Below are 14,287 nucleotides of genomic sequence, written 5' to 3'. Positions count from 1 at the left end.
CCCTAAAATTGGAAGAAAAAAAAATATACATAGGTTGTGCCCCTAAATAAAACATAGCATGCATGTGTCCATTCTTTTTTAACTGCGGCGTTTAAGCATAAAATAAAAGTAAGTACTAGTATTTGGTAAATGACGGAAAAGGGCATTTTCCTTATTAATGAAAATTTTCATTTATTGTCATTACTAAATCCTCTGTATACTAGATGATAATCTTCGCGCGTGCGCGGGCTGAGTTATTATAATAATGTTTGTTTATGAAATGATTTTAACATTTTGTAATACTACAATCTTTATCGATTATAAAATGATTAATAAAAATATTGGTCTATTAAATATATCATCGTTGTTAAAGAGTTAACGTATTACATCTCATTTTAATAATTTTTAAGACTTTATATGTATACAAATAGGCAACATCGATTGTATAATGACGAAAGGAGATTAGTTTTTTTGCTCTCGATTTGTCTAATATTAACTCTCTATAAGTGATTTGCTGATAACAAGTTCATTTGCACTGGCTTAAAGATCCGTTTTGGGTTCGTCTTTCTGATGAGTTATCATGCAGCTTCTTTTTTTCTTTGAGTGTGTTTGGTCTTCGATTGAGTGAGTTATTGGTGCTGAAGTGGTTTTGTCTTTCAATTTTTTTCTATGCAAGGAGGTGGATCAAGTTTTGCTTTAGGATTGGTTTACTTCCATATTCTTATGGGATTTTGGGTGGTTATATTGGATATGAACCATCAATCCCAACTATCTATCTGATTTATATTTTGTATTTCAGTTTTGTTCAACAGTATCTTAACTAAAGCTAACTTGAGACAGAATTGAGAAAGACAACCGAAGAAGAAGATTTATTTAGATGATGAGATATTGTCATGTTTCAGTTGAAGGTAATAGAAGTTCGTCTGCTATTATTGGAACGGAAACACCTAATATATCTTTTTTTGAAACAAGATCAGTTTGTATTACTAAAATGTCATCAATGTTGTTTGTCTTCATTAGTTTCTAGTGTAGAAAGACCATTAGTTTCTCGTTATCGTTAAATCTTACTCTCCAATGATGTAATGTGTTCTAAATCAGTTTTAACAAAACAAAGCGTTAGAAAAATATGAAAGCAAAAGTCACTCAACCAATCATATTCTAGAATTTTACCACATAATTTAAAAATAAAAATTTTTAAAAAGGAAAGAATAAACATACAAAAGACTAAATGTTCCCACTTACGTTTTAATTTTAAGTTTTTACTAGAAAATCAAAAATATTCTCTCAATCCACCTCGAGGACGGTTCTTCTTTTCACACCTCCATGAACTAGCAATTTCCGAATAACTACTTCCACTATATCATTTATACTTGTGCAATGATATTCTATTACTGCAGATTTCTTAAAAAACACATTTTTTTCCTTCTCTAATCCAGTAATCCACAAACTCGATGTGGACATGCAAGACTTCTTCTCCGAAAAAAATTGTTAATTCATATGATTCTTTATCTTATTTTACTCTCTATTAATCTCTTTAGATCTCACTCTGTTCTCTAATTCTACTATGGTTTTTATCTATCAGGCCTCATTTGCTCACATGCAATGTTTTCTCTCAAGATTATACGTTTTTCATCCTGTACACAAATGTTTAATTGTAAATGTGCTAATGAACAAGAGACACCAGACCAGAAAATTGATCATTCTTAAAACCTTCTTTACTATTTGTGCAGTGTAAAAGAACGAGAAGGTGCTTTGTATGGTGAGTGGAAATTTTCAGAAGCAGGTGCGGCTGTCTGAGGTACTTTGGTCTGACCAATTTATATTAGTCATCTACTTTCCAGACATTGGGTTGGTTTTATGTTCAATTTTATTTGAATAATCTTTAGTGCTCTTTCTCAACTATTTAACATTCCGACTTCTGTAAACTTTGCACGTTGCAGCATATTCAATTGGGGTTTTGTATGACTTTTAGGTTTCTGTGATGTTGAGTCTATTGGAATGGATTAATTGACAGATCCATGTGTCCTATACTTCTACTTATCATTCATCTGCACTTGCTTCTTAATTTAATATCTTATTACCAAAAAAATAATGAATTTCTTAGTTATTTATGTTAACAGCGTACGCATATAATTTTTACTACAAATTTTCTGTCTCTTATGCTGGTCTTCCAAAATCTCTATTTATTTTTGTAGCATTTGCATGCTAGAAGAAATTATATTACATGGCTAATAAATAATGATTGATTCATGCAGATTTAAAAAGATGTGGAAAGACTACAAAATCTCTATACCTAAAATACTATTAACAAAAATGAAATTACAGGTATAAGTATTGTCATGAGATATCAAGTATATATTTCTTGGTAAAATTAAAATAAAATTCATGAGAAACACTTATAGTATAATTTTTGTGATTTCTCTTAAAAGGCTACTTGAACATCAAGTATATATTTCTTCCTTTATTTAGGAATCAACGTCTTTTAAAATTATATTGTATAACTAGAACTAGATTCCTTTCTATATACAATATAATATCTTCAAAAGTTCAAAACACAAGATTCATAATTTATACATGAACAATCCAAAGTAGAAGACATTTGAAAAGTTGACGCCAAATGGATTTTCCATATAATGGGTGACGCAGATCAAACAAAAATGAAGATCAAACACAACAAATGCAGATCAAACTAATTTAATAAATTATTATATTTAAATAAATGTTGAATTTTTTTAATGAAAACTAAATATCTAAAAAATAAAACTTATTATAAATAAGTAATAAATATCATGTTTACAAAAATAAAAATGAATATCATCACTTTAATAAATATAATGTAATTTAAATTTTATGAAAATTTGTGACAGCTACAAAAATTATAAGAGTATTCCTGTTTTGCGCTTATTTTTTGTATCTTCATTCGATTTTCGGTTCTTTCTTACCATTTAGTTCAAATATAAAACTAATATTGTCAATTTTTATATTTGTTATTGTATCAGCAAAATTTTCATTTAAATTTTTAAAATATATAAATGCATACATGTATATGTAAGAACAAAAAAAATATGTTTGATATTTTATTGATATTAAGGAATTATGAATAACCATTACCATTTATAATCATATGCAGTTAAAATATGAATTATTAAATATGAAAGTATATAGCACACAAAATAATGTGTCTAAATACTTTTTACAGAAATTATATTAAATTTATGAATATGTCAACTAAATATATATAAGTGTTTACGAAAATATTATATAATTTAATACATATATAGTGCATATATTCATTTAAATGGTTTCTATAAAAATATTATAGATTGATATTTAACTTTTGTACACAACTGTAATTAGTTGATTTATGTTAATCATCAAAATAAAAAAAAATCAACTATAGCATATATGTTTTTTTTTTATAAACCTTACATAAAGATTATTTAGCGTTGCTATTTGGTTTATGTACAAAAAATAAAGTGTACAAAAAATAAAGTTGTGTGTATAATTCAAAACCTAAAAAAAAAATTAAACGCATAACAAATTTAACTTTGAACCTAAACCATAATCAAATCAGTGTAATGTGAGAATCAGACATGACTAAATAAACCGGATGAGTTCCCGGTTAGTGTACCCAGCGGTTTATTAAATCGTGTTCCCTAAACCCTGAACAAAAGCTTCAATCTCTTTTTAACACTTCTAAAGAGCCGTTCTAGAATACCGATTACCACGAAGGGATTGACGTATACAATAAATCATAAACTAAACAGTTCCACAATAATGCAGGCAATGGTAATGGATAAATTTCTAAAGATAAATAAGCATACAAATAAATCTTGATTTAAAATAAGTTGGTCCAAATTAAACCACTCAGTTTTCATTATTTATTTTATACATGTATAAAACCCAAATCAACAAGAAAACTATAAAAATGATATACTACCGCAATGGTCCGCTCCGCCCAATATTTTTAACATAAATTTGATGCTTTTTTTTTTACAGTGCTGCCAAACAATTATATCTATACTATTAAAGCAGGATCCTATTGTCATAATTACCTTAGGGGCATGTTTCTTTCACTAACATTGCATGTTTCATTAAGGGCAATTAAGTAATATTAATGACAAATCTATATTGGGTCATTATTTTTCGATCCAGCCCAAATCAAATCTCTCTTGGGCCATTTGGGCCTATTAAAAAATCAGATTCAATTCTCACTTTTTTTTTCCTTTGGGCCATTGAGTCCAAGTTCAAATAATTTTTTTTCAACTATTCTTAATTATTATTTTTTTCTTTTCTTAATATAATTTAAGCATTCATAAAAATAATTGAATTTTTTTATTGAAAAGTATAAATCTTTATTTAAAGTATATAATTTTTTAATTAAAATATTAACTCCATAATAAAATTAATTTATCAGAGTTATACCAACTTAATTCATTAAAAAAATAAAGTTTAATTTTTTTAACATAAATAGTCATTTAAAATGAAATACGATAAATAAAGATAAAATTTTTAAGTCTTTTATAAAATAAAACATAAATATATGAAAATGTGACATTTACTAAATATTTGTCAATTGAAAAAAAAACAAAAATAAAGTCTATACTATTAAAGCAGGATCCTATTGTCCTTTTTACTTTAGCCTGCCATTTTATTTATTAACATTGCATGTTTCATTAATGACAATCAAATAATATTAATAACACATCTATATTGGATCATTTTTTTTGGATCCAGCCCACATCAGATCTCTTTTGGGCCATTTGGGCCGATTAAGAAATCAGATTCAGTTCTCACATTTTTTTTCCTTTGGGCTGTTGAGTTCAAGTTCAAATAATTTTTTTTCAACTATTCTTAATTATTATTTTTTTTCTTTTCTTAATATAATTTAAGCATTCATAAAAAAAAATTGATTTTTTTCATTGAAAAGTATAAATCTTTATTAAAAGTATATATTTTTTTATTAAAATATTAACTACATAATAAAATTAATTTATCAGAGTTATACAAACTTAATTCATTAAAGAAATAAATTTTAATTTTTTAAACATAAATAGTCATTTAAAATGAAATACGATAAATAAAGATAAAAAGTTTAAGTCTTTTATAAAATAAAATACAAATATATGAAAATATGATATTTACTAAATAATTAATTGAAAAAAAATAATAATAAATCCGCGCTTTGAAGAAAAATAATAATAATTAATTGAAAGCGCGGATCAAAGTCTAGTAAAAATTTAAAGAAGAACACGGTTGGAACATTTTAGAATAGGCCTTCTAAGTATTCAACAGGTTGAATATATGGGTCCTATTGTACGTTGGTACTGGCCTTTTTGTACGTGGGCTCTGAACGGGTGCACTGCTGGTCCATGTCTTTGAGCTGGCCCTGACAACCAAGGGGGGATCCAAGATAGTTTTTTAGTATAGGGCACTAACCATTTCTTATAATTAAAAAACTTAGTATAAGTGTATTTTAAATAAAGGGAATTATGAGTAATAGAATAGTTACATAAAATTATAATTAGGAAAAATAACCTTTGCAATATCATGGCTAGAATATAGAAACTACGTCATAGAGTAGTACGAGTACTGTCTCAAGAAATACTACAGTAAATGAACACAAAAACAGAAGAGAATTTCTCAACAAAGACATACGTCATTACTAGATCTCTTCCAAGTAAACTTACAAGTCTTAATTAATCAGGAAACACTAGACTCACACATTTCTATGATCTAACACATGATCCTAAGAAACTCTTTCTTCTTAGCCTTTTATATTTCACTCACCATACAAGTAATGAAACCCTTTTTGCTAAGAATACTTTTCTCTGTGTTAATCTCTTGGAAAACTCTCCAACCTAGTTATACTAGGTAGATTCTTTTTATTTTTAACGTATGATTAATTATGTCATTACAATGATGAGAAATAATACATAGATGATTTTACAGTCGATAATTCTATCATATATGAGACTGCACGTCTGACTGCATTACTCCGAGCTGCTCTATGAGATCCATGTTCGATGATACGCCATGCACCATGCTGAAGACCTCTTGTAACCATATTTCTCTATAATTTGCGTTACTCGGGTTTTTGAACCCCAGACCTCCTAATGTAGAAGCATTGATGAACATTTAGTTAAACCACTAGACTAAGGGAGCTTCCATACTAGGTATATTCTATAGCTTTCTTTTCCAAGTAAAGATCTCCAAATCTCTTTGTTAATGTTTATTTTCTTTTATGCAAACAAAAAAATGACAATTTTTTTCTTCAAACAAATTCTCTTTTGCTTAATGGAAAACGCCTATTTGTTTTCACACATTATTCCTTTTCCTTTTCTAAGTTCAAGAAATCAATACATGAACTTCAATATGGCTCCAGCTTCATGCAACACGTTACGTAGTACCTCATGTATAGTACTCCGCGAACTAATACATCAACGGAAAGGAGAAGAAAAGAGGTCTCCATGGGCATAAGCTACAAGCGCTGGCCACCGGGGGAAGAAACCAGGATCAATCAAAGTGGGTTTGGGTATGGCGGCCTTTGAAACAGGACAGCAAGAACGAGCAGATGATAACGACGAAACTGCGTTCGAAGATGGAGAATAATACAGGGAAACTCATGATTAAAAGTGATAATGAACAGTAACACGGAGCATTTGATTTCACGTTCATAAAACGCCAAATCTACTCTCACTCGCCAATAGATACATGTAGAAACACTATAGAGCAGAAATGAGGAAGACATGTCAGAGAATCAACAGAGAAAACAGAGTTCTAAAGGAAGAAGAAAACTATCAAGCTTCTAATATTTTTCTTCATGATTCTAAGCTTTGACGTCAACGCTTTTATAAGATGTTGAGCTTTCTCTAGTTGCAGTTGCAGTTTCTATGAACTCATTTTGGACAAGCCAGGCTTCAATTTTTACCAAAAAAAATATATCATATTGTGGTGACAAAGCAATCTTGGTTTGTGAGTTTAGGTTAAAAGATTTGGTGCTCAAGAGTATCTGGAGAAAATATTTGGTTCTCTCCGATCGTATACTGCTACAATTCCATCTCTCTCTGCCATATATGTATATGGCGTTTGTTGTTAATGAAAGACTATTCATCAAACTTGAACTATAGTATGTCCATGCTGTTTTCTTATATAAAGATGTATAGTTCAGTGTTGCTTTATGAAAACATTGACTAATATTCTTAATATATTACATTTTTCCTACAGTCAAGCTCCTAGGAGGAGAATGAGAAGGCTTTCCTTATCCTGAACGAAATGATCCTTACACTTTGAGATGTAAGTAAGCATACTGTTTGAATTAAACAATAGAATTACTAGACAAGTTTTGACATTTGTTTAGCATTATCTTGGCTTTGTATATACAGGGAAAAGAAGAACATAGTAAAGCAGCTTGTGGCCTTGTGATGCGTACTGGTTAACATGGAAAGTGCATGAGAGGAGCTCCCTGGTATCAGTTTAGTCCACTCTCGTTATCTCTCATATGACTGCGGTATCTGTCTTGATATACAAAGAGACTGAGATATGCTTATTATCGTCACCTGAGAGCTTCTTTCCTCTGTTTTATCATTGCTTCACACCAAATCAATTGAGATTATAAAAGTAACTCCACAGGCTGCTGTTGCTCTAAGTATGTAAGCTTGGTTTTCTCCTTAAGTTTCTCATGCGTTTCCGTGCATCTCCAGGCTGTTTTGGGTTTTGTGAAAGTTTTTTTTTTCTCCCCTGGTCGTCTGTTTCAAGACATTTACTTTAAATCAAAGGTGACAATGATAGTGTGTGTTTAACTTTAGTTTCCTTCTCCTTCCTCAAACGTGATGATTGACTTATTAAAGATGTGCATTTAGGTAACGATCATAGTTGAGATTTTGATAAGGAAGTGTGGCACCCGTGCGGTCCAATCATCCACACCAGACAAGCACATGAGTTTCCTCCAGACAGTTTTAGAGGTTTCTATCTCACTCTCTGTAAATTTTCTTAAAGATCTTGAGTTGCATACATTGAAAGAAATAGCTGACAGAAGAGCACACATCAACAATACACACCAGCTTCAGACACTAATGGAAGCAGACAGAACAGAACCAAAGCGCCCCGGTAAGAAACATAGGAAAGCTTCTGGAAACAATCACAAGTCAGGACACTATGAATCTATTAATCTCTGGTCAATATAATTTTGCAGTTTTCATATACCAGAAACCAAACATGGTGTATATGTATACGAATTGTAGCTTATACACAGCAAGATCTTTCAAAGATTAGTCTTATCTAGAAAGAAAAAAAAGAGATAAAAATATTAATGTTGTTATTTAAGATTTACAGATTTAGATCAAGCACAGAAACAATCTCTAGTCTGATTCTCACCAATCTTTGGAACACTGCTCTCACTTGTCTCTGCAAATCCTCCAATCCCACTTCCATTCTCCGACAAATCTCATCCATCTCATCAACCTTCTCCTCAACCTCTTCCTCTTCCTCTTCCTCTCCCGGAAACCTAAACCTCTCCGTGAACTCCATCAAAGACAACCCAACACTCTCCATCCTCTGCATCTCCTCCATCAACCCACCCCCACGCTTCTCCTTCCCTTTCACCTCTTCACCAACCCTCTCCTGAACATTCACAGCATTGCTACCCCAGCTCTGATGCTTAGGAAGCTGCAACGGCGCCACGGGAACGCTGCTTGTCTGGCAAGGAACCGCAGCAACAAGCACCCACATCACCAAAACCATAACACTGCTCATTATGTAAACCGGCATCGCTTCTGCTCCACGTGGTGGCACAAGATTAGCCACCATTGCCTGAATCTGCTTCGCTGCAGACCAATTCTTGCTTACGTGGCTGCTGCGCTGTCCAAACGACCACGACCGCGACGTTGTCCTCCGTCTACTACTCCCACCGCTGTTCCTATCTTTCACATCGGCGTTTAAGCTAACGAGGAGGCTTGCTAACGCGCGTTTGGCTCTGCGAACGCTTCCGCTACATAACGGCCGTTGTTTAAGCGCCGTTACGGCTATCTCCGCAAGACGCCGGCTTTTTTTAACGGATTCGATGCCGTTAACGACGGCGTTACAGATATCGAGCGACTTTAAGATCCGATCGAGCATTTCCGACAAAGCCTTCTCCAGCGAAGGCGTTTTCGAGATCTGAGCAGTGGTCGGGAGGACTTCCTTGAACTCCGTTTCGCAGGAGATGAAAACGTGGAGGAGGTTCCGTAGCCAGGGGATCGAGAGAACTGGATCAGACGGCGGCGATGGAGAGATGAACTCGGAGAAACGCTCGGAGACGTGGTTCTGGAAATACTCGAGTTCTTGGAGCTGTTGCTCGTGGTTGACGTCCATGGACACGATCTGGCTGCGGCGGAAGCTGAGTCGGCTGAGGAACGAGCCGTGAAGTTCTGTTGCCGGCGACATTAGTCGAGTGTGAGTTTTTTTTTGTTTTTTTTGGTTCTTTGCGGGGATAAAGGAGAGATTTTTGGAAGAGAGAGAGAGAAAAGGGAACAAGAAAGATTTTGATGAAAGAGAAATGATGGAAAGCATGTCTTGTCGGAGAGAAAATTTAATGCTCTTTAGATTTGTTTCTTTTCTTTGGTCGCTAGTTATAGAATATTCGTCTTTGGTCTTTAACTCTTATTGACGTCAAATTCTTTTCTCAAAATGAGATATTATTACAAACAGCCCTGATTCTTGAAATTTTATAAAAATAATATATACTCTCTCCGTTTCATTTTAGTTATCGCGGTAGAGTAAAATTTATTTTTCAAAATAAATATCGTTTTATAATTTCAAATCAAAATTTATTGGTTTTATTTTCTAGTTTTTATTGATTTTTTTTTTGACGCTGATTTATTACGATCTTACAATTATGATATAGGAAAGATTACATAGACAATTCGACAACCGACAATATTACCTGCCTTATGAAGACCTATGCCTAACTGCATCACCTGAGCCGTCCTATGAAGATCCACGTCTGGCCAGATTTACTTGCACCATGTTGAAGATCCCTTGCAAGCCTTTTCTCTGTAGTCTGTATAATTGTTTAATAAACCGCTCTCTGCGGAACTTGAAACCTGGATTTTCTGTAATCTACAATAAATTGCATAGTCTGGGATTTGAATCCCAAACCTGGATGTAGAAGCCTTTAAACCTTAACCAATAGGCTACTGTCCTTCTAGTTTCTATAGATTGAAAGGTGATTATGTTTATTGATAATGATGTTTTTGTTTAGTAAATAAAAAAATATTTTTTTATTCTATGTTTATAAGTGTGAAACAATAATTAAAATGAAATCGATGGAGTAATATATTGTATACCATTACAGTTTTAATATTAGAAAACAAGTTACCCTATATTGTTAAGAGTAAAACAATCATATCATTTAATACGGTATAACATAAAACGATTGTTATTATAATTCTTCATATCTGTATAACATTTCGTATTATCTTCTTTTTTATGCCATAAAATAATCATATCGTATAATATACTTCATGGTGTGAAATGCTTTATGTATTTTATACTTTAGATTGTATGTTGATGTTAATCTATTTATAGGGTTTAGGGTTTAGATTATGAGGTTGATTGTTTGTAATTTTTAAAATGGTTTTTGGTTTTTGTTTCTGAAAAACTACTTTATTTGCCAATCAAGATTTTGTTAAAAATGATTCCCTAAAAACTAGGGAAACTAGTTTTTCAAATAACTACCTAATTCTACCCAAAAACCAAAATCTGTGTTTTTTTAGTTTTTTTCCAGTTTTCTACGAAGATTTTTTTTATTATGCAATTATTATTTATCATTTTCTTTTAATTAGTCTTTGTTTATTTATTATTTTGTAACTGGTCTTTCTTTTCTATTTGCCCCATTCCCACTATCATCCGTTTTTCACCATCACATCACAATACATTTTTTGTGCTTTATTAATATAAAATGGGTAAGTGATTATACATACAACTTTCGAGTTTTTCTTCTCAACACTCAAAAAATATTTGATCATACTTGTAGATTAGAAGAAGTTCTCTTACTTGCAAACTAAAAGAATTTCAAAAATATTTCAAAAGGAAATTTTATTTTAAAAGTCAATATTTTAATTAATTAAACAAAAATAACCATAGAAATATGTGCAAAAATTATTTTAGAAAAATATCAAATGTATGATATTAATATTTTTATAATGCTCAATTACTTGTATAATAGCATTTGAGGTCAAATATAAAAGGCATTTGAGATAAAATTAAAAAAATATATATATATATATATGTTTATATGGAATTTACGATAGTTTTATTTTGTATTTATATATTTTTTAAATAAGTTTTTAAATAATTTATGTGTATTTTAATGACAGTGTTTTATATTTTATTATTTTCAGAATAAATATTTTACTATCCATAATATTTTTATTTTATTAATTTAAAAAATAAAAACTAAAACTAAAAACTAAAAACCAAAATCTAAAACAACCATTCATGTTTTTCAAAAAATCAAAATCTACTGCAAAATCAAAAACCAAAAGTCAAAAACTAAAATCTAAAATCCAAAAACCAAAATCCAAAAACCAAAAACTAGAATCTAAAAACTAGGAAAACAATCATCACCTTTATGGGTTTAGGGATTTGATTATAAGGTGTAGGGTCTAACTATACTAAGCTTAGGGTTCACAAAGTTATGTTTTAAGTGACCGTATACGCATTATATATTTTGTTAAGTTTACTTAGTTTTCTAACCATATATCCAATCGATATTATTTTTAAAATATGGTAACAAAAGCTTAAGTTTATATTTTGTTAATTTTAGTTAGTTGTTTATGTTTTGTTTTATCTTAAACTCATAATAAATTTATATAAGTCTTTGTTTACTCTTACATATTTATTCTCTTCAAATATAATTAAATTACACCAAGGCGCAGATCTTATCATTTATATTTTGTTAATTTTAGTTAGTTGCTTATATTTTGTTTTATCTTAAACTCATAATAAATTTATATAAGTCTTTTCTTACTTTTATGGATTTATTTTTTAAATATACTTAAAGTACACCAATAAATTAATTTATATAGTTTTAAAGTTATAATATTTTTTAATCCATAGCTCTGCGCAAGGCGTGGTTTACCACATAGTTTCATTTAATATAGGAACTAAAAAACCTAGCATGGTTTAAAAAACTTTTAATACACAAAGTTTTTATTTGTGTCACAAACTATATAAATGATAGCAAATATCATTGAATATATGAACTAACAAATCCGAATGTATTTTATCCCCTCAACATTATTTCTCAAGTGATGTATATAGATTAACACATGTCCTTTCTACAATCACTTTCATTAAATAATATGGCATGACATGGCTTATGGATAAATGTTACATGTACAACTCCATTTAATGTTTATTTATATTTTTGGTAAATATTTTAGAACATAATAGTAAATTATACATAATCTATAAAGTAAATCTATTCAAATATGATATTAAATAACATAATAATAAAAATATAAGCATATTTTACAAATTTTGAAATGTTATTTATTTCTATTTTATATAATTATACAGTTTTATTACAAATAAACGTTTTCAGCTTCTTTTATATATCTAAAAGTTTTAGAAATATTGTTTAATTGTACTTTTTGATAATTATACAACTTTTTACATCAAATCTTTTATTAATTTTATGCAAGTTGATTTCATACCTATATTTTATCCAAAAGAAATAGAAAAAAATCTATATCAGATTATAGTTTTAAATACATACATATTTATTTTAATATATAATTTAAAATGAACAAAACTGTATATTTTATCTTCTTTTTTTAATTAAATCAAAATTTAAATTAAAAAAAATAAAAGAAAATAATAAAATATATAAAAATGTTTTTTAATTTAAATATTTTATCACTGCACATGGTGCTGGAAGACATCTACTCATTTAGTAACTCTATTGTAAAAAGTAACAAATCTCAATGAATATTGGAAATATCATCGATTATAAAAATACAAATAATTTAAATTGTAAAAAAAATGTCACTGAATTTAAGAACTAATTCTAGCATCAGTTTTAATTTTTTCTTAAATAATAAATAATTGGGTCTTGCAGTTTCTTTAGTAGTAGAGTCACTATACGAATAGTTTTTTGTACATATAACCCTTTTACAAATTGATCAATAAATTTAATATTTCATCAAAAAAAATTTAAAAATAATATCAAACTCCATTGAATATAGAAAATAACATCGATTAACATTTCTTAAAGGATAATTGAAAATACCTTATTTATAGTTTGGAATTTGAAAAATACACCTCATTTTTTTTATTTTTCGAAAACTACACTTTTTATTAGATGTGAAAAGACATTTTTTCTGCAGATTAATTACTTGGATAAATTAAATATAAGTTCAAAAAATAATAAAATAATAATATTTATGTTAAAGATAAATCTACGCTTATAGTTTTTTTTTCAATGGAATATTCTTTAGTTCATTTTTCTATTTAGTAGTATTTCTGTTTTTAGTTACCTCATGAATTAATATGTGTTTTTAAGTTGTTTCCGTTTAGAGTTTTGAAAATCGAAATACAACCAGGAACTTAACGTGTAGATAAATCACAAAAGATTTCTTATATTTATCTTTTTTTTTCACTAATTCTCCGTCCAATTCATCCTTTGATGAGTTCTTGTATTTTTTGTGTTTTTTCTGATATCATTGCATATGTTTACGGCAAATTCAAATGCCGAAATAAGTTGTACAATGAAGAAAACCAGAGCCTCCATTTCTATAACTTGACACAAAAGCAGAACTAATTTCAGAACAAAACAACAAGCATAGTTAGACACAGTAAATCTAAGTTTGATATCATGAAATAATTCATTTCTAAATTTATAGAGATAATCTAAAGAAATGAGTGAAGATATACAGACTTGTGAATGAGAGGAAAGAGAAGCTGCTTGACAAAAATGGAGAAAAGAACGATTAAAGAGAAGATACATGACTCTTTTGCTTTTTAAAATAAAATAAAAAAGTTTCAGATATATATATTTGACGAAAAAAGTTTCAGATATATTTTACTAAGATATTGGATAGATACTAACAACATTGTTTTAAAAATAAAATAAAATAAATAAGTTTCAGATATGTTTTAATCGCAGAGAATCTGAGAAATATCTTAAATCATGAATCCATAATTTTCGAAGATCTCATTACTTGCTCATTCGTCACTATCATTGCTCCAAGTTTACATATTCCATATAATTCTAAGACTGTGCAAAGCAAAATATAATTTGGAGACATCATCAATATCTAATGTA

The 14,287-nt window shown here is 29.4% G+C and overlaps 1 protein-coding gene across 1 annotated transcript; it reads right to left on the bottom strand.

Moving 5' to 3' along the window:
- Positions 1–6,236: 6,236 nt before the first annotated feature.
- On the bottom strand, positions 6,237–11,379 carry LOC103834285. Its single transcript, XM_033277040.1, has one exon. It carries the CDS (start codon positions 9,526–9,528, stop codon positions 8,308–8,310), a length of 1,221 nt encoding a protein of 406 aa, XP_033132931.1. The 5' UTR covers positions 9,529–11,379; the 3' UTR covers positions 6,237–8,307.
- Between the last annotated feature and the right edge of the window lie 2,908 nt (positions 11,380–14,287).

Source organism: Brassica rapa, chromosome A08 (genome assembly GCF_000309985.2).
Source record: "Brassica rapa cultivar Chiifu-401-42 chromosome A08, CAAS_Brap_v3.01, whole genome shotgun sequence".
NCBI lineage: Eukaryota > Viridiplantae > Streptophyta > Magnoliopsida > Brassicales > Brassicaceae > Brassica > Brassica rapa.
The sequence above is the reverse complement of the archived record's forward strand: the minus strand, read 5'-3'. Positions and strand labels throughout refer to the sequence as shown.

Bases quoted from the DNA above. Each gene is read 5' to 3' on its own strand.
- LOC103834285 (XM_033277040.1), bottom strand. From the start codon at position 9,528: ATGCTTTCCATCATTTCTCTTTCATCAAAATCTTTCTTGTTCCCTTTT.